Source organism: Kogia breviceps, chromosome 11, assembly GCF_026419965.1.
Source record: "Kogia breviceps isolate mKogBre1 chromosome 11, mKogBre1 haplotype 1, whole genome shotgun sequence".
In the NCBI taxonomy this organism is placed as follows: Eukaryota; Metazoa; Chordata; class Mammalia; order Artiodactyla; family Physeteridae; genus Kogia; species Kogia breviceps.
Genome location: NC_081320.1, coordinates 64,783,113 through 64,802,949, shown reverse-complemented (window position 1 = coordinate 64,802,949; position 19,837 = coordinate 64,783,113). Strand labels below are relative to the sequence as shown.

The following is a 19,837-nucleotide window of genomic DNA, read 5'->3' as shown; positions in this document are numbered from 1 at the left end:
TGGGGTGATTAACTTGAGTGAAATGTCTGGAACCACATCTGGCGCAATGCATTCAAAACATATAATCACTGCCTTTAGGATAAAACCAAAATCTACAAATTTACAATCCAGTCTCACCTCATTAGAACCTCATGATCTGATGTATACTTGCAAATCGCAAACATGCCATCTTCACACTTCTATTGTCTCCCCATATGCTAGCCCTTCTGCCTGATATGCTATTCTCTTCTTCGATGGCCTGGCAAACCTCAAGGGTCAGCTCCTCAGAGAAGTCCTCCTAGGACTAATCCCTCATACCCCAAAGGACTGTTCCTCTATTGCAGGACTCATTGTGACAAATCATGTCTCCCCTAAATTTAAACATATGCAGAACACAGGTTTTTGTCTTAATTCTCAACCCTTTGAACACAGGAAGAATTAAATATTTGTTAAGTTTTCCTTATATAAATAAAACCAGAGGATGGACTTACAGTAGTGGTTTTCAAAAACTAATATACATACAGATACCAGGAAATAATGTTAAAAATTCTGATTGAGATTCTAGGGCAGGGCCTAACCTTCCACATCTCTAACAAGCTCACAGGTGATTCTGCGGGTGACTTTTTGAGTAGCAAGAGACAGGAGGACGCCATTAAGTTTCTCTTGAAATACTGGGATTCTGAATTCATTTAACACAGCCTTAAAAATAGGAAAAATGGGGAGGGGAGGAGCCAGGCACCAGGTTTGAAATCAAAAACTGAAATACTAAGACCAAGAGACAAGTAAAAAACAGAACTTTCACAAAACTGATTAAGCCAGTCCGTCACTGTGCCTCATTTCATTTTCTTATTTTGGCTCAGCCTGTAAAACTGGCTCAGCAGACTAGGGACTGGTACCCTAGAGACTGAATATGATAAAAGGTACAGAGAAGTCCAGAAACCCATGCAAGACGTGAAAGATAAGGAAACACCTAGATGAGAAAGTAGTTTTGGGTATCGCAAAAATAGAAACAGCATGGGTAAATGATTTCAAGGACTTTACCAATAAAACAGACTAAGTATGTAGAATAAACAAAATGTCCCCTTAAGAAAACACCGTCTTGCATAATACCACTGAGAAAAGTTTAAGATTTATTTTCAGGTTATCATTACAGCAGTTTTAAAGGGAGGAACCATTTCTCTTTGCAAATACGAGACTACACTTCATAGAGGTCAACAGTGCCTCTGCTACGCATCAGATTTTTAATAAAAACTCTAGGTAAAATACTTCATATTCTACATATTCCAGGATCACTTTTAACTGCAACAGCGATAGTTTAGGTTAGAATCACCTGAAAGCAAACATGCTACAGACAGTATTTGGAAAAAGAATCATCAATTACCATGACACTGCTAATATAAAACAGGTAATATGGGTAAGATTTGAAGATAAGGTTTTAAAATTATAGTCCTGATTTGAGTAAGATTATGTAATGCTTACTCATGAAGATTACAAGAATATAAAACCAGTAACATGACACACCAAAGTACCCCAAAAACGTGTTTTCCCCTTCCACCTTGTTATCAACAACTTTACTTCAAACCATTGGAACTGGAAAAGCACCAATATTAACTTTGCCCAATTCCCTCATTTTACAAGGATCATAACTGATTTAACAGCATAGATTGAACACTTAATGCAAATACCAGGAACTACGCTAAGTGCTTTACCTAACATTATTATAAAAACAAAGTTAGAAACCAGCTGGGTAAATTACACCCATTTTACAGGTAAGATAACCAAGGCTCAGGTAATACTGACCTCTTCAAAGTTATACAATGATCTGAATACTGTTGCAATAAAACTCCAAAGCCCATGTTTAATATTCTGGAGATTAATGTGCCTCAACAGCTAGACACATGAATCTTCTCCCACCTTTGACTAAACTCTTACATCTAATGAAGCTCTTCCTAATTAGTACTGCCTACCTAACATGTAATAATATTGTTAGGATGATCAATTCCTGTTAACTTCCCTCATCCTACCTAAAACATACTCAACTCTTTTCCTTCACTGACCATCCAGTTTTCCATTTTCCTGTAGAACTAATAACAGTGATATTAGTCAAAGATGCACAGTAAACAAATTGCGCCCCTGGGAAATTAAAAACCTTGTGGCTGTAATAATCAAGTAACAATTATACTTAAATGTTTTAATCTTGGCTCTGCTTTGCTATGCAATCTTTCCTTAAGTATTTAAAAGGTAGTTAGAAAAACAGAAACCCTGATAACCACCTTTTGAGTAGTTTATAGAGAAAGCAATAGTTTAGAAGCAAGCAAATACTAAAACAAGGTTTAGTTACTGTCAATCCACTATTAAAGATATCTTATTTGTAAAGTATGTTGCAGATAGGCAGGCACAACTGAAAATTCTCCTTTGTTTTCTGGTAGTAGAATTAAAAAGCACTGAGTAAAACATTAAAAAATAGAGGCAAAAACATAATTACTCACCCCCCATTTGGATTTTTTGTGTTTTTAAACACAAACATTTAAAAAAATCACTGCATGGCTGAAGTCTATATGCATAAACAAATGCCAAAGTTGAAAAATATATTAAAAAGGTAGGCAGCAACACTGAACACCTACCTTATGCCAGTCCCCATGCTAGGTACACTTACAAAAGGTTTCTTAATCTTTCACTTAAACCTTTTGAAGGAAGTATCATAATTTAAAAACCAAAGTCTTAAGTAGTCAAAAAAATTACTTATCTAAACTTAAATTATACCAAGTAGAAACCACCTCCCCACTTGATTCTCAAAATTATTTAACCTCAAGTTAATTAAATGACTCAGATTCAGAGCAACAGTTGGGTAAATTGTAATTTTTTTATTGGAAAACAAATATACAACTTGGAATGGATTTGAGGCAAATTGTGCCATAAGCAGATTTTCTTTAAGTGGCTAAAACAAAGTTTAAAAAGCAAGTAACAATAAAAGAAAATGTTTCTGGTACAGGACCAGCAGTACAAAAAAATAGTGTACGAGTACCTGGATAAAACACCCGTTTTGCAATAGTGCAACTTTTAAGTACATATTGTTGACTGTCCATAGTCCACGCAGAGTTACAACTCCACACTTCAACAACAACATGCTGACAGTTCCTAAAGAAAACTACTTAAAAAAAAAAAGGCATAACCCAGATGTTCCCTCATTTGACCAACTCCATCTAAGTTTAGATGTGCAGAAGGGCTTATTAGATATATCCAGAGTAAGCCACATGCAACATGTTACTTGATCAATTTTTCTAAAATAAGGTTTCAGGACAATGACAGTAAGATAAGGGAAGAAAACATGGAGGAATGAAGTCCTAATTACTATACATGCATATTTTTTTTGACAATAGGGGGAAACCTTTTACAGATAAGTTACAAACAAAGAAAAGGCAAATAAACAATTTTGTACAAGAAATTTAACACATTCTGTACAATGTCTTCACTTTGCTGTCATCATTTGTACAAACTCTGAAAAAGAAGTACACAAAAATGTTAAGTCAATGGCAAAAGTCTGAAAAAACCAATCACATTTACTCAATCATTCAGCAGTCTCCATTCCCCTTTCTTTCCTCAAAATTATCATAAGTACAGAGGAAAGCTAGTTCACTGCCAAGGCTGGACCTTCATAAACCGAATTTATTTATGATTATTAATGAATAAACCAAATTAATGCTTTAGATAAGCTATTACAAATAAAAAGCATTCTTGCTCTTAGCTCAATATCATATATGATACTTCTGAACTGAAGCATGTATAATTTTAGACTTAAAGTTAATTAGAGGGAAGGAGAATCCAAGGAAAGAAAGTCACCTTAATTTTGAGGATCTTGAAATAAGTTTGAAGAAGCTTTCCACACTGTTCCACAATTGTTAACAAAAATTGTTTTATCATAGTTTGGAGTGCAGTGCTTCTCAAACTTTTTTTTTTTTTTGCGGTACGCGGGCCTCTCACTGTTGTGGCCTCTCCCGTTGCGGAGCACAAGCTCCGGACGCGCAGGCTCCGCGGCTCCACGGCATGTGGGATCTTCCCGGACTGGGGCACGAACCCGTGTCCCCTGCATCAGCAGGCGGATTCTCAACCACTGCGCCACCAGGGAAGCCCAGCTTCTCAAACTTTAATGTGCATTATGAAATCACCCAGGAATCTTATTAAAATGTAGATTCCAAGTAAAGGGGTAGGATCTAATAATAAATAGTTCCAAAAAGTTCTCAGGTGACAATGATGTTGCCTAATCTGTACACAACAGTCTGAATAGCAAAAGGTTAGTAAATATCAGTAACTGTTTTAGCATCTCCATTTCTGGGGGGGGCGGGGGGAGTCACTAATTTTGACCTATCAGATACCTAACAAGAACCTCTACCTTGAAGTCAAAGCACAGAATAAGGCAGTGACAGTGAAAGACTTACCTTCATAGTTTACTTGACCATCACCATCAATATCTGCTTCCCTGATCATTTCATCAACCTCTTCATCTGTTAACTTCTCTCCAAGGTTTGTCATCACATGGCGAAGCTCTGCTGCACTAATATAGCCATTACCATCCTACAAAAAAATTTAGTAAAATGTCTAAGCAAAATTATAGACATAACGAGTTGGAGCAGTAGTTTATTAAACTTCACATTAGGGAGCAAAATATACTTTAGTAATCTATACAAACTAAAGAGAGTTTACAAATAGCTGACCTATATATTAAATGTCACTGAGAGTCAAGCAGGATATCCTATGTTGAAATCACAATTTCTTTGTTCCAAAGTCAAGTGATGCCTCTTTTGCCACAAAACTAATGCAATATTTATGTAATTAGGAAACCTCCGTCTACACTGAATTCTTAAAAAGCTTTTGCTTGATATTAAAATATGTTGATAAATCATCAAAAAACCAAGTCTTCACAGATTAAGAGGTCCTGATATCTTTTTATCCTCAAATTAAATTATTATTATCCTCAAATTAAAACTGAACAAATTCAGTCTTTGGATACTTACCTTATCAAACACACGGAATGCTTCTCTAATTTCTTCTTCACTGTCTGTGTCTTTCATTTTTCTTGCCATCATTGTCAGAAATTCCGGGAAGTCAATTGTGCCATTACCTGAAATGGTTTGTTTAGTTGAAACATTACAACAGAACTTAAATGCCACTTCTTCAACTCCCCCTTCCCAAACCCTGAAACTAAAGACTTACCATCAGCATCCACCTCATTAATCATGTCCTGTAACTCTGCTTCTGTGGGATTCTGCCCAAGAGACCTCATTACAGTTCCCAACTCCTTTGTTGTTATAGTTCCATCACCATCCTTGTCAAATAGTGAAAAAGCTTCTTTGAATTCTGTTTGAAAGAGAGACCACAATCCAAATGTACAGGTTAACAATAAAAAAGTAACCTCCTAAATGAAATGTATTAATCAACCGTCAAAGCAAACATATATATAAAAAGATAGGACCTGAAATGGGATTTTGATTCTTGAAGGATTAGGTGGGGAAACCTTGTGGTATTTCAAACATTTTTAGCTAATCATATGCTCATATATTGATCTACCTGAGAGTTTTTTCATCTAAAATCTTACAGGGAACTCCAGAATCCAGTCCAGATAAAAGTCAAATTATTGTTGAAAGAGGAAAACACTCAAAGCCCCAGATGACTGGCTTCTCTATTTTCTGTTGAAGCTGCTCTGTGGAACACAATTCAAAATTACAGATCTAACCTACACTCAGAATAGAAAAGGAAAACCAGTTACCAAATACATACTTCTATATAGCAACTGTAGTACTTACAGTAATCCCCAAAGTTAAAATTAAGTCTATTTAATCACCTACTAAATTAAAAACATAAACTTTGAACTTCAGAACAACCTGCAATAGGCTAGCTTCCTTTTCTGGAAGATAGAAGGGACTATCACCAAATTATGATGATGTTAACAATGGGATGATCAAGATAGGAATGGCCAGTTTTAACTAAGTGCTGTATCACTGAAAACAAAATTTAGACCTTTCTTCAGAATATGAAGTCGAAGCTTATAATAGAGTGAGATATATTATTGCCTAAAATCTTTTAGATCTTCTTGTGAAATTATGTTGCTTTCAATTCACCACTAGATTACATGGAAAGCTATTGGAGCAACAGTCCAGAATACCCGAATACAGAGAAACTATAGCAGAGATTTAATTTGGTAGTGCAAGGGCATATAAATGAGTTAGTTAACAAAGCTAGCAAAGGTATTAGCAAGCAAACACAAAAGCATACAGCACAAAACTAAAAGCGGACTTTGGACCTCAACTGCCTGGGCTAGAAAATTCCAGCTCTGCCATTTACTAGTAATATAAATAACCCTGGGCAAATTTTCTGCCTCAGCTTTCTCATGTGTGTTAAATGGGGATAACTGTACCTACCCTACTTCCTAAATTTAAGAATTAGTATAGGTAAAGCACTTAGAACTATGGCTGGCAAATAAGTACTTAATAAATGTCAAGAAAAAGATGGTCTCATTTTCCTGCAGCATCCACAACTACACTGGAAAACTCCCAAACTTCTCTTGGCTTTCACAACAGTAATTTACCTTCTACCTCCTACTGCCAAAGGGTCTTGCTCCTATTTGTCTCTTACATATAGATGTGACCAATTTTCTTATCCTTTTTTCTCTCCTTGGCTATTTCATCTATGCCCACTAATAATGAAGACTTCACATCTTTAGTCCACTCATCACTCTCAACGTAATATTTTTACTTCTCACTCCTACAGGACATCTTCCCTGGCTGACCTCAAGGAAGACTTAATGAAAATCAATTCTATACTCCTCAGCAACCCTAGGAATGCAAACAAAAGCCACCTTAATTCTTTTTCCCTGAAACCTGTCAAGGCCTGATGGAATTCTGCTATTTAAATATTGCCTGATTCTTTGCTCATCTCTACATCTAACATTTTGGCTAATGACCCTATCGTCTTTTACCTGGACTATCACAATAGCCTCCAAATGGATTCTTTATTTAAAATTACCCACACAACTACCTGAGTCCTATTACCTTTTTGGATTATCACATTATTTTCTTCTGCTTTGATTCTTTTAATTGCTTAGCTTTAGATCAGGTATCACTGACTAGTTATAGTTTGCTACACTCAGTAAGTAGTAAGTGCCACTTACTACTGCTGAGTGCTAAACATTCCACTCCATTTAAATATTACTTGTCTTCAGAGGAACTCACCTGATATCAGAAGCTTAGTACCAAACTACTGACTGATCTTACAAAAATATGCAGTACTAACCTAGACCAACCCAATGACAAAAATAAATCAGAGTCCTACAAATAGCAGAATTTGATGAAAACGTTTCCATTTTACACTCAGGTTTTTTAAAAAAACAGGATGTACAAATACTGTCTAGAAATATATAAACTATTAGGTTTGGAACACAGTAGCATCTACCACCTAATAACTTAGGCTCCAAGAAAATTAAAGTACTTAGAGATTTGTATTTATTTACATTACATTCTCTGCTATCATACAGTTATCGTGTAACACCACCATTATGTACAAAAATTCCCAGTATAACTAGCCATAATCATTTTACTAAATGATTTAACTTAAAGGACAAATTCTGAAAAATGCATGCTATAAGTTTATGTATGTGTGTTCTAAATTTCAAGAAGTTTAAACATCTAATAACTCTTAAAATATTTGCTGGAATAAGTGAAAAACAGAAAATAAAATCATTTCTATGCTGTAACTAGTGTTTACTTCATGCATACAAATAGGAATAAATAAAAATACTTTGAAGGTCAAGGCTTATTCCAAATCTCTATTTGTATTTTTACACTAAAGAGGCAGAAACACCTGCAAAAACTTAAAATAATAAACTGAAAAGTACAATTTTATTTCACCTGCTTTTATAGCTCTCCACTTGTGCTTCAGAGCAGTTTAATCTTAACATATAGAAGCATATCATTCTAAACAGTATTTCCCAGGAATGAACTGAATATAAACCTAGGAGTCAAAACCTCAATACACGTTAAGATAAACAACAGGTCCTGAATGTCACAGAACAGCTATCTTCAACATAATTAATGGAACCTCCCCAAATCCATTCTACTTATGCCCAAGTTGAAACTTTCAGAAATCATACACTATTACTTGTTTTATTTGTTCATTAGCAACCCCAAGATACTTTTCTAAATATTTTTTACATAAACTTATAATTCTATTAAAACAGGTCATCATGAAACAATCACAAGAAAAATCAAATAAATGCCTGTTTATCAATTTCTATTTATTTATAAAATTCTGAACTTATTAATCCTTTAAAGGCCATGTACCAAACCTTTATTGTTGAGATTAGTACTTTTTTATCAAATAAGTTTTATCCCTACACTGAACTTTAAAAGTTTAATGGTTTAGGCATAAATTTCTTTAAAGAAAAAAAAATTCTTTTACATTTTTCCTTTAAATATTAAATACCAACAACTAATGACATCATGGCAGAGTCATCAACAAAACTAAATTGTTAGTGATATCACACTAGACTGTTCTGGATTGCTCTTTAAGACCAGGGTAACGTAAACAACTCTAGAAACTTCACCTAAACAATAAGCATACTTTTTTCTAGATTAAGTTATTTGTTAGAGGAATTTCAAATCTGAAGTAGTAATGATTATCAGATGAAGATAAAGCCAACTGAAAAAGTACCTCAGTATATTCAACCTTGCATTATATGTATGAAGCTTGTTAACACAAGTAGAGCTAAGACTCTAAGATATTAACTGGTTACCAGCAATTACAATTTACCAGATTAAAAAAAATTTTTGCCTTCACCTCAAAGGTAGACATTGAGAGGGGACTTTGGGAGGAGGCAGAATAATTCTTAGGAATAGGGTAGGTACTGTTCTAGAACATATATGAGTGGCATACCTCTTTGAAAATTTATCTATTCAAGAAATATTTATTCAAAGTTTAAGGGAATTTAATAAAACTAAATGGCCAAAAAAAAAAAATTATTCAGTCCTTACTGTGGGGAGGTACTTGGGATACAAGAGGAAATAAAAAGGTCCCCGATTTCACAGGATTTTTATTTTAACAGCATAAAAGCTTTGGCTCCTCTACCTTAAAGGTTCACTAAAACCTAGGGTCCAAGAACAGCTTTATTAAAAGCCTAGGAAAAGGCAGGGTATGGAAGGAACCTAAAATAGATTTTCCTACCACTCTCACTAGAAATTTAATTGTATGATAGGAACCAATGAAAAGACAGAATTTATCTTAAAGACAATGTTTCATGAACAACAAGTATTCTTTACAAAAATGCAATCAGCCAGAGGATTGAGCCTCTTATATTAACAGACACAAACTACTTTTTAAAAGAGTTGCATGTGTGTTTGGGAGAGGAGTAATGAGCATCAACTATGTGACTTGAGTAATACATTTTCTATCCTGAAGTGAACATGCTGTGCCACGCAGAACTACCTGACTGGGACTACCGAGAAATGAAAGGCAAAGACAGGTGTGTTAGAGAAGATAAGAACTTAAAGAGTGGAAATAATACCCCAAGTCATTTCCTCAAGACATTATATAGAAAACTATTCCAGAATAACTTACATTTCATCAATACGCTTATAAAAGAAAGAAATTATTTCCAAAGCTGTGCTTGACTACTTCAACACACCCTATACATGACCCTATACATGCAAGTTTACCAACCCTAAAAAGCAAATTCCCAGTTTAAGTCAAATGCACACAGTAAGAAATAAAAATAAAACCTGCTTAAATTGGTCCTTAATGCCAATAGCTTTCTACTTTACACACTCCTAGCAAATATTATTTTGTGATGAGTATTTGAGGAGACTAATGATTTCTGGCTCCACCAAATTTGTGTATGAGGGGTGGAGCTTACTTTAAATGGGCTACATAGCTCAGTTCCAACTGGATTTTCTCAGTTTACTCTAGCATTAAAAAAAAAAAAAAAAAAAAAAAAAAAGCTTTAGAGATTCTGAGCTCTTGAAATTCCTCGCCTACCAGGAAAACTATGGCAGTCAAAACTGCTTGATGCTTTTGTTAATAAGTCTATAAATTAAAGTCAAGGAATAGAGTTTGAAAAGCATTTCAACACTGCAATCAAAAAAACAAAACACCATTTATTAAGTTCCCCCCAAATTTTGATGTTAACTAGCCATCTCAAAGTAGTAGAATAAAATCAAAAGTACTAATGGTTCGGCATACTGACAACAACTCATGAAGTTTTATGTAGCAATTTCACATAATTCCATAGCAAATCAAAGGATACAAAACTTAAAACTGATTTCAACAGCTGTCACTGCTTTTTAAGATAAAATTCAAATTACTACATCTGTAAAGTAGAATGCTAACTTTTGGACCTAAGTTTTTCACTAGAGAAATGGTTATTCCCTGAATGACCATATATGCAATGCTAAGGTTAAAATATTAGCTACTTTAAACCAGGGTTAATTTAACATTCATTTTCTGATTTTACATTTCAAGTTACCTATTAACTACTGTTTGGCCTCTTTTCCTATGGAGACTGATATGAAGCTGAAGTATTAAAAACTGCCCAGAATTCATGTTTTACAGCAAGATAATCTTTAAGAAAAACAAAGACCACCCCTACCAGGCTCAAAAATATATCCACATAACCTAAAAACATGTCTTTAATTACAGTTAGCCCCACACATCTTTCATAGTCAAGTTTACTTTCTCACTTGCCAGAGTAGATTCAATTACTGTATTACACTCATTTGTTACCATCTACTACACAAATCAAAGTTAATTCTGTCGTACAAGTACCTTATTTTGAGAAGAGCAAATCAATTTATAATAAAATCCAACGGGTATAATCTAGTAAAGTTATTTCTCACCTGCAATCTGCTCTTCAGTCAGCTGGTCAGCCTACAAAGAGATCAAAGAAATAGTTAAGTGGCTTGAGAGTATGTAGTTTAACACTTACAGAAACAAGTTTAAAAACATTCAAGGTGGGACTTCCCTGGTGGTGCAGTGGTTAAGAATCCACCTGCCAATGCAGGGGACAAGGGTTTGACCCCTGGTCCAGGAAGATCCCACATGCTGCGGAGCAACTAAGTCTGTGTGCCACAACTATTGAGCCCATGTGCTGCAACTACTGAAGCCCACGTGTCTACAGCCCGTGCTCCACAACAAGCTGCCACAATGAGAAGCACGCGCACCGCAACAAAGAATAGCCTGTATTTCGCTACAACTAGAGAATGCCTGCATGCAGCAACGAAGACCCAACCCAGCCATAAATAATTAAATAAACAAAAATTAAAAACAAAAAAAACATTCAAGGTTCACCCTGTTCCATAAACTTTACTTAGTTCAACATTCCTTAGTACCAAACACAGGTGGGCAGAAAATGCACACATCTTATCTTCAAAGCTAAGCTAACTCACCCCCGAGTTTAAGATACGAAAATATTTCAGAATACGTTTGAAAGTCTAATTTTACACAAATTTTTAAAAAACAAATCTAGCATACTAGAAAGTTTAATTGGAATTGGTATTCTTCTAAAGCAAGGATAGATGTTTCCTTTTACAAAATTAAGATATTTAAACTTAAGTTTACCTCCTCAGGTAAATACAAACCATTAATACCAGAAATCTCCATTGAATCAAAAATAATGAACAAGGACTACATTTAAAATTCCCCTGTAAGTGGCTAAATACTTCACTTGGACATATATGTGATTTTCCAAACCTCAACAACAACAACAAAATTACTAAGCAAAACTATCAAAAAGACAAAAATCCAAGCTGTCCTGGTTGGAGCAACATGAAAGGTACCAGTTTTTACTCCTCCTCACCTGCCATGCAACTGCAGAGAATCCAGGATTCTGAATATTTGACGTACATTACTTACAAAATGTTAAGTCCAGCTACTTATTTTCTCTTGATGTTTCAAATTCCAAAGTGAGCATAAGATTTGTGATGTTTTTAGCAAATGGAGAAAAGTTACTTGTTTTTACTTAAAAAACACATTCAGGCACTTGCTAAAACCCATTATATATGTTGTTTTTATTCAATCTTCACAACAACCCTTAATGGCATTAATAATATCATTAATACCCTATCTTACAGATGGGGAGAGAGGCTCAGGTTAAATTTCAGAGAGCAGGAGTACAAAACTACTAACTAGTAGAGTCAGAATTAAACACTAAGGTGTCAGACATATCCAATACCTTCAATTTTAAAATCAGAGCACACCATAATATAATAAAAATATCTGCAAAATAACAAGCCTCCTTGTTCTTCATGTGGCCTTCATCCTTGGTCATTTCATTGCTTATTGGTACATATATCCAGAGGCACTGACAAGAAATAGCCTCCTATCTAATATTCCTACCTACAGAAGTCAAGTGTACTATGATTAATCCATTCACTTATTGGTATGAGAAGAAGAATAAACACTGCCTGGTTTCCTTCATTTTAAATGAACACACTCCTGGAAAGGATAAAACCTTAATACAGCATAGCATCACATTTTTTTCCCTAGGAGAGAGCACGAGAACATTTGAGAAGAAACCCAGAAAAGGAGAAGTTTCTTTCCCTGATAAACAACTTTGATTTGACCTTGATGCAAACTCAACTCATTGCTTTAGAAAAAAGAGAAGAAAAAAAGCCAATAGTCTAGTAACTTAAAACTGAAGAGCCGATAATTAAGCTCAAATGCAGAAGTTTATAAAAATTTTCTACTTTTATCCTTACAAATCCCAATCCTCCAAGTATTTGGTATAAAATCAGTCGATTGTTTTCTCTAGAAATAAGATTTAAAATCCAGTAAATCCACTGAGTTAATTTTTACTTTGTTAGAGGCTATAGATGATTTACTTCTAGTCTCATTCCATTCTGCTGGACGTCTATAATTTTTGAAAGAAGGGCAACATGGCATGATGGAAGAAAAAAGCATGGTGCTTTGAGTCATCGCTGGGCCAGTATCCCAGCTCTAACACTCAATAGCTGTGACCTTGGACATGTTACTCAACCTCTCATTGTCAACTTCACCTGTGACACAGAATATTAATACCTACCTTGCAGGGTTATTGTGCACAGTAAGTGAGGAGCTATGTAAAGGGCTAGCCCCAAGAGTTCAAAATATAACTATTTTATATAAATTAATTAACCAAAGAACCTACAATGTAATGTTAAACACCAACCTGACTAGTTCAACTTCCACACAGAAGGTAGACAGGTGGGGCATTATCAAGCCCTTTACAGCAAACTCACCACATTCCATGTTAACTTTAAGATGAGAAAATCTACCTCCACAAACTGAAACCACAAGGTGCAAGCCCAGGGACAGATGTGGCAGGACACATCAGTTTAGGACCAGTTAAGCCAAATGTGTGGAAGACACTACACCATGTGTGAAAGCTGAAGGAATGACTGCTATGTGCAGAAACAACAGGGATTTTTCTCTCAACAAGTTGTGCGGGAAGAGATTTTGAGAAGACTCATTTGTATGAAAGCTGAGAAGGCCTCAGGAAGAAAACTTTAAAATTATCCAATTTTGCTTGAAAAGTCAAAATTTTAATGGCCCCACACCATCCTGTCTGCCATCTCAGTAAAGATCACAAATGAGCTTCAAGGAATAAACAGGAGACTAAGTTACATTGCCTGAAAGTGCTGGATATTACTTGTAATGTTTCAGGAAACTTAGACAATTTTTTTGTATTTACTACTAACCCAGAGTTCAAGGTTTTAAAATAAACTTTATCAGCAACATTCAGATTAAAGCCTACTAAAAGCAAGAACACAAAGCTCCCTAGCACTGTAATCTGTAAGCCTTTTCCAATGAAATACAAATAAATTTGGTTCTTATTTCTGTCTATGGAGAGAGTCATTTTCTTGGTAGAAGAACTAGAAGAATTATACTTTTGGGAAAACTCAAGCTCATCAAAATGTGTGTTTGTCTCAGTAATAACTCACTAGAGAGATGACTAGCTCTTACTCCTTTGTTTCTACAAATATTGATGTAATTCGTCCTACTGCTCTTGTCAACTCTAGAGAAAGCTCCCAGGCATCAGTACACTCTCAGGTTCCACCTCAGACCTACTAGACTAGAATCTGCATTTTGGAGAAATGCGGGTGATCTGTCAACACTGAGAAAAACACTACTAATCTAGACCTTAAGGTCACATGTGTGACCTTAAGGAAATCACATACCTATTAAACATTTCCCAAATGGCATTCAAAAGTAGGTATGGATACCCTTGGAGCATATCTAGTGAAAGGTGGTATAAAAATAATCCAAAATTCATATCTGAGTAAATTTATCAGTCCACAGGCTTGAAATGAAACAAACTTCCACCCTTCATTGATTCCTGTTTACTCCAAGTGCTACTTAGATACAACAAAGGCTTCATAAATAAAAATTTTTCTACAATTTCAGAAATCAGGGTATTTGTTTTATCTATATCAAAAGCAATCTCTAAATTATTTCAGTAGTTTAAGATACCTTTCATTCTGATAGAACAGCACTTACACGGCATCTTGGCCCCAAAGAGAAAATGCTAGAAGATATTACTTCTTAAAAATTACCTTTACTAAAGGCCTAATTTGATCATTCTAGCTGAATCTAGAACTTTCTATATTTTAATAGAGCCTTGGTGAATTTCTTCAGTCTAGTAGAAACAGATCTTCATGCTGCTCGATGGGATATTTAATTAGACTGAAGTCACCAAATTTTCTACCTCTTCACATCTTTTACTTATCACCCCAGCCTCAAGTCTTCTTAATGCAATCAATCTCCCTTCAATGAGCATGCATCAACTATATGTAAACCCAAGAGCCATGTGAGCAAACTTATTCCACTTCCACATCAAATACATGTTCATTCTTTGACTTTACAGAGTCCTAATTTTAAATCGTCAGGTCTTATAATTATAAAATTATCTGAGGACAATTCCCAAATTAGTTAACAATGACTGTCAATTTAGCTAACCGAAGCCCCCCCCCCAAAACATCAATGATGTGAACAGTAACTACCCTTGGCAAAGGACCCCGAAGAGTAGATATAGATACAAACTCTATGCCTCACCAAGAAACTCCATTTGAGCTCTTGATTCAATTATCAGACTGATCAGGAAGAAACCTTACCTTTCATATGAAAAATTAAAAAAAAAAATTTATCCCACAATTTTGAATCTTAATTACATGCCTATAGTGTACACCCTGTTTCACCTAAAAGTAAACTCAACCAGCACATTCAAATTTAGAATAATTTAGAATATCAAGATGGAAGAGTACATCAAACAAATGAGAACTCCTCCCCACACCCATACATGGTGGAGGTTTCAGCTGGCAAGGATTCCCAACTCCTGTTTAAGATGTCACCTTGCCTCCTGGACACACCCATCTCCCGTAACCACTTGGCAGAAGAAACGACAAAGTAAGTATTGCAAATTACCGCCCTCATTAGTTTTTTGTTTTTTTTTAAACAGGAAAGAACTGGAGTTCCGGTCTCTAGCGACAGGAAAATGCTTCTAAAAATTCCCTGTCCCCCTTCTTTCACGACGGTCTTTGACAGCCGTTACTGTACAAATGAAGTGAACTGCACGTTAAGATATCTGGCACTTTCTCTACGGAAATACCAGTTATTTTCAAGGGGGTTGGACCGGGGCAACACTGTGTGTGGTAGCGTTTCTTTAACGTTTCGGCGTGCACATGAGCACTCAAGAAGAGGACTATGGCCCTTCTTAAAGGCCTCCTTCCAATTGTTACAGGAGAGTAAGACCGACTTTCACAACAGAACGACAGTCACCCCGGAGCTGGCTTTCGGTAGGTGAACAGGAAATGCCTTTCAGACCCTAGCTGAAGCCTCTGGCTTTCTCTAACGAGATGAATAGTGGGAGGCTGCGCCTTACTTCAGATATACAGCCATTTCCTTCAACGACAAAACCACTTAAAATTTTTTTTTTTATTTCAAATGTCCAGCCTGGGAGGTGGAATTAGGTCTCAAGGAGCAGAGGGAGCAAAAGGATCAGGATTCGCCGAGCTTCCTTTGCGCCACCAGAGGGGGATGGGAATCGGCCGAGGCTGCCCTCCCCAACCTATGCCGGAACGACCGGCCTCGCAGCGCCGCGGGCCGCCCAGACCTCCGCAGTCCTGCAGGTGCCAGCGCAGCAGCTGGGGCGCGAGCCTAGCCGGCCGGGCGGCGGCCCCAGCCCCGCGCCCGCCCCGTCCCGCCCCCGGCCGCTCCCCGAGCCGCGCGGGCTCGGCCCACACAGCGCGCCCGCCCCTCGCCCCCTCCCGGCCTGACCCGCAGGGCGGCGGGCTGACGGCCTCGCGCGCTCCCGCCCGCTCCCTCGGCGCAAAGCGGCCGCGCGCGGACAAAAGCGCTTCCTAGCGTCCGCACCAACCGTCCGTTGGGCTTTTGAATCCGGCCCCGAGCTGACCTTTCGAGATGCCCGACCCAAAGCTTCTGCGCTCCTGCTCCCCCCCACCCTTCCACTCTCGCCTCCCCTGGGGGCCGACCTGCCCCCCACCCGCGCTCCATCCTCATCCAGCCCCTGAGGAGCTCCGCAGAGCCAGGGGCGATGCGCCCGGCCACCAGTACACTAGGGGACACCTCCCTGAGGAGAATGGGGGGTGGGGAAGCACCTGCGACACAACGGCCGCGGGCGCCCCCAGCCTCATGTGCGCCATCCCCCTGGCGAAAACCACTCCTGGAGGGTGTGAGGATGGCAAGTTCCCTTTCTTTCGTCAATTCGCTTCAGCCTCTTCCCCCCACAGGCCGAGCGCCGGCAGCTTAGCGACGCACTCACCATGCTGCAAGCGCTACCGGTCTCCGGGACTCGACTACACAACCACTCAGCTCGCTCGCTCCACTCGGACTAATTCTCCTCCTCCGCCCCCAGCGCCTCATAAACACCTCCCTCCGCCAGATCCCTCCGCCGCACGCCAGATAACGGAACATCACAAACGAGTCCCGGCCAACCCCTCCACTCCAACTCCTCTCGAGACCCCTTTGTCCACAGTTGTGTGGTCGACGATACAAGAGATAAAGTGAGGGGGGCGAACGGATGGCGTAAGTGGGTTTCGCTTCCCAGCGAGCCGTTGAAGGGCCGGTGGAGTCGCGCCTGAGAGGCGCTACTTTGCGGCGCGGAAGAGCATCGTGGTAGCGACGCGTGACGCGACGATCGTTGAACCGCTCTCTGATTGGCTGGTTCATACCTGCAATGCGTCACTGGGGCTCGCAGGCACCGCCGGCGGGACGCGGTGTGGTTTCTGCCGTTTGTGCCGTTGCTGCCCTGGCCGCACTGTCTTGGCAACTGCGCCAGGCGGCGGAGTCGCTTGCTTTGCGCTTGGCTGGAGAGTCTTCCTCCTCCACCCATCCTTTCTCTCCACAGTCGTACGCACACTTTCCCGCCCCTGGTATAGGGGTCTACGAAAACGCCGATTAAGAATGAAGCTGAAAGACCCAGTGAAACCCCTGCCCCGCGCTCTTTTTCTCAGCTTCAGTTATTGGCCTCGTGGCGGCCACACGCTTACCATTTTACTCCCTCACAAAACCCGAATATCTGAGTAAGGGCGAACGCACCTGCTCAGCTGACTAATCTGAAAGGGTCTTCCGTTTATACTTCCCCTTCGCCGCGTTTGTCTGGGGTAATTTACCGGGGTGGGGGGGAATCACTGAAAAAGCGCAGTATCCCGGATTCTGTGGGATTAGTCACTCCCAATAGCCGCTTGATGTTGTGGAATAATAGGGGTCTTGGCTTGGAGTGAGACCTGGGTATGAGTATCACTTGGGCCACTTTCTTAGATGTATGACCGTGGATGAGCCATTTAATCTTTAGCCTCATTTGTGAAATGGAGGTTATAATACCTATATTGAAAGATTATTGTAAGAATTAGAATCATATAGAGACTGGCGTTCGGGTAAAATGTTAAAGTACCTGGCACATGGTAGGCACCCAACAAGTGGTTACTATAATAAAACCATAATACATATGGTCACAATGAATTTCATAATGAATTTACCCCTTTGGGTCGCTAATCTCTCAGGTTTAATAGAACATTTCTAAAGCCACATAAAAGTTAGCTCTTTGGAACTGGCACCCTTGTGCACTGTTGGTGAGAAATGTAAAATGGTACAGCCACTGTGGAAAATAGTATGGTAGTTCCTTAAAAAATTAAAAATAGAATTACCATATGATCCAGCAAGTCTGCTTCTTGGTATATACCCGAAGGAACTGAAAGCAGGATCTTGAAGAGATATTGGTACACCCATGTTCATGGCACTCTTCATGACCGCTAAATTGTGGAAGCAACCCAAATGTCCATCAGTGGATGAATGGATAAGCAAAATGTGGTATACGTTTGTTGTTACATACAATGGAATATTATTCAGCCTGAAAAATTCTGTAATATGCCACAACATGTATGAAGCTTGAGGACATTATGCTAAGTGAAATAAGTCAAAGAGTTTCAGTTTGACAAGATGAAAAGAGTTGGGATGAGTGATGGTTGTGTAACATTATGTATTCAGTACCACTGAACCCTACGCTTTAAAATGGTTAAGATGGTAAATTTTATGTGCATTTTATCACACATGAAAATTTTTAAAAAATTTTTGAACTTTATTTGGAAAACTTTAGACATAAGCTATATACAAATGGAGAGAAAAGTATAACCATCACTTAACCAAGTAGCCATCACTCAGCTTTACCAGTTAACAGCATTCTGTCATTCTTGTTTTATATATTTCCCCCCATTAAAAAAGAAATTAACTCCTTGGTCCCACCCAAAATAAGCAAGGGTGTGCATAACCTGGAATATTTAACAAATGAATAGCAATAGTTTACCTACTGTGTAACTTCATTCAAATATAATGTAATTGTTACCTTAGAGGGGGCTTAGAAGGCACAGAGGAGAGGAGCTTTGCTCACCACAGAGGTTCCAAAGAGGATTCCCAAAGAACATGACTCCTAAATTGAGTCTGACATGTTAATGGGCTAGGAAAAAGGGAAAAGCCAGGGAGGAAGAGAGAAGCAAGTTTAGATGAAAGAAAGAACAGAGCAAAAGGCCCAGAGGCATGCAATTGCATGGCACAATGGAGGAGTGTCAGTGGTTAGGCATTACCAGGGCCAGCTGATCTCGGGAGAGGGTGCTGGGAAGTTAGAAAGGAACTAAGGGTCATGCTCAAACTGTGGTTCCTCAAGAAGGTTGGTAGAACCACTGTCCAGAAAGAATCCTCTTAGGCCACATCAAGGCTTTAGAATTTTCCAGTAAAAAGCACAGCCATGTGGACCCTTGAAACCTAGTGAACAGCATTTTCAGCAAGCCAAGGTAAAATCTGCCTACTGAGAAGGATCCTTCCAGAACACCTTCCTGCCCAGCAAGACCAAGATATTCTCTAACAGCTTATCTGCACCCACTTGGAAAGACTCAGTGGAATTTAACCTGCCTTAAACAATTTAGGCATTTTCTCAAGCCATCTAAAGTATTTCCTTTACTAGGCCGGAGATGGATTCTCTTTCTTTCAGTCATACAAATCAGACACAAAGTAAGTGCTCTTTCAGTTAGTATTGGCAACCCTGTGACCTTCCTTTCAGATGAATGACTGTTCAGTAAAAACTCAGGACCCCATGCTTCTATTGTCCTTGCTAATGTGATATAATGATTCCACAGGGGGAGTGGGTGGGCTTAATTAAGTTACCCCACAAATGAAATACACTGTACCATTGAGAATGTTACTTAAAAGTGGGTACCTCTGCTTCAGAATTGAGCTGAAAACAGATCCCTAAGGCCACCATTCCATTACTCTCCATTGTGGTAGCGCCCAAGTCTTTCCAAGATTTTCCTCAGAAATTTGTCCCTGATTC

The 19,837-nt window shown here is 38.4% G+C and overlaps 1 protein-coding gene across 1 annotated transcript; it reads right to left on the bottom strand.

Annotated features, from left to right (window-relative positions):
* Positions 1-2,823: 2,823 nt before the first annotated feature.
* On the bottom strand, positions 2,824-16,922 carry CALM2 (calmodulin 2). Its single transcript, XM_059078346.2, has 6 exons — positions 16,778-16,922; positions 10,860-10,890; positions 5,191-5,334; positions 4,992-5,098; positions 4,416-4,551; positions 2,824-3,477 (listed from the first exon to the last, which is right to left on the bottom strand). The coding sequence occupies exons 1-6, from the start codon at positions 16,778-16,780 to the stop codon at positions 3,449-3,451; spliced, it is 450 nt and encodes a 149-aa protein (XP_058934329.1). The 5' UTR covers positions 16,781-16,922; the 3' UTR covers positions 2,824-3,448.
* Between the last annotated feature and the right edge of the window lie 2,915 nt (positions 16,923-19,837).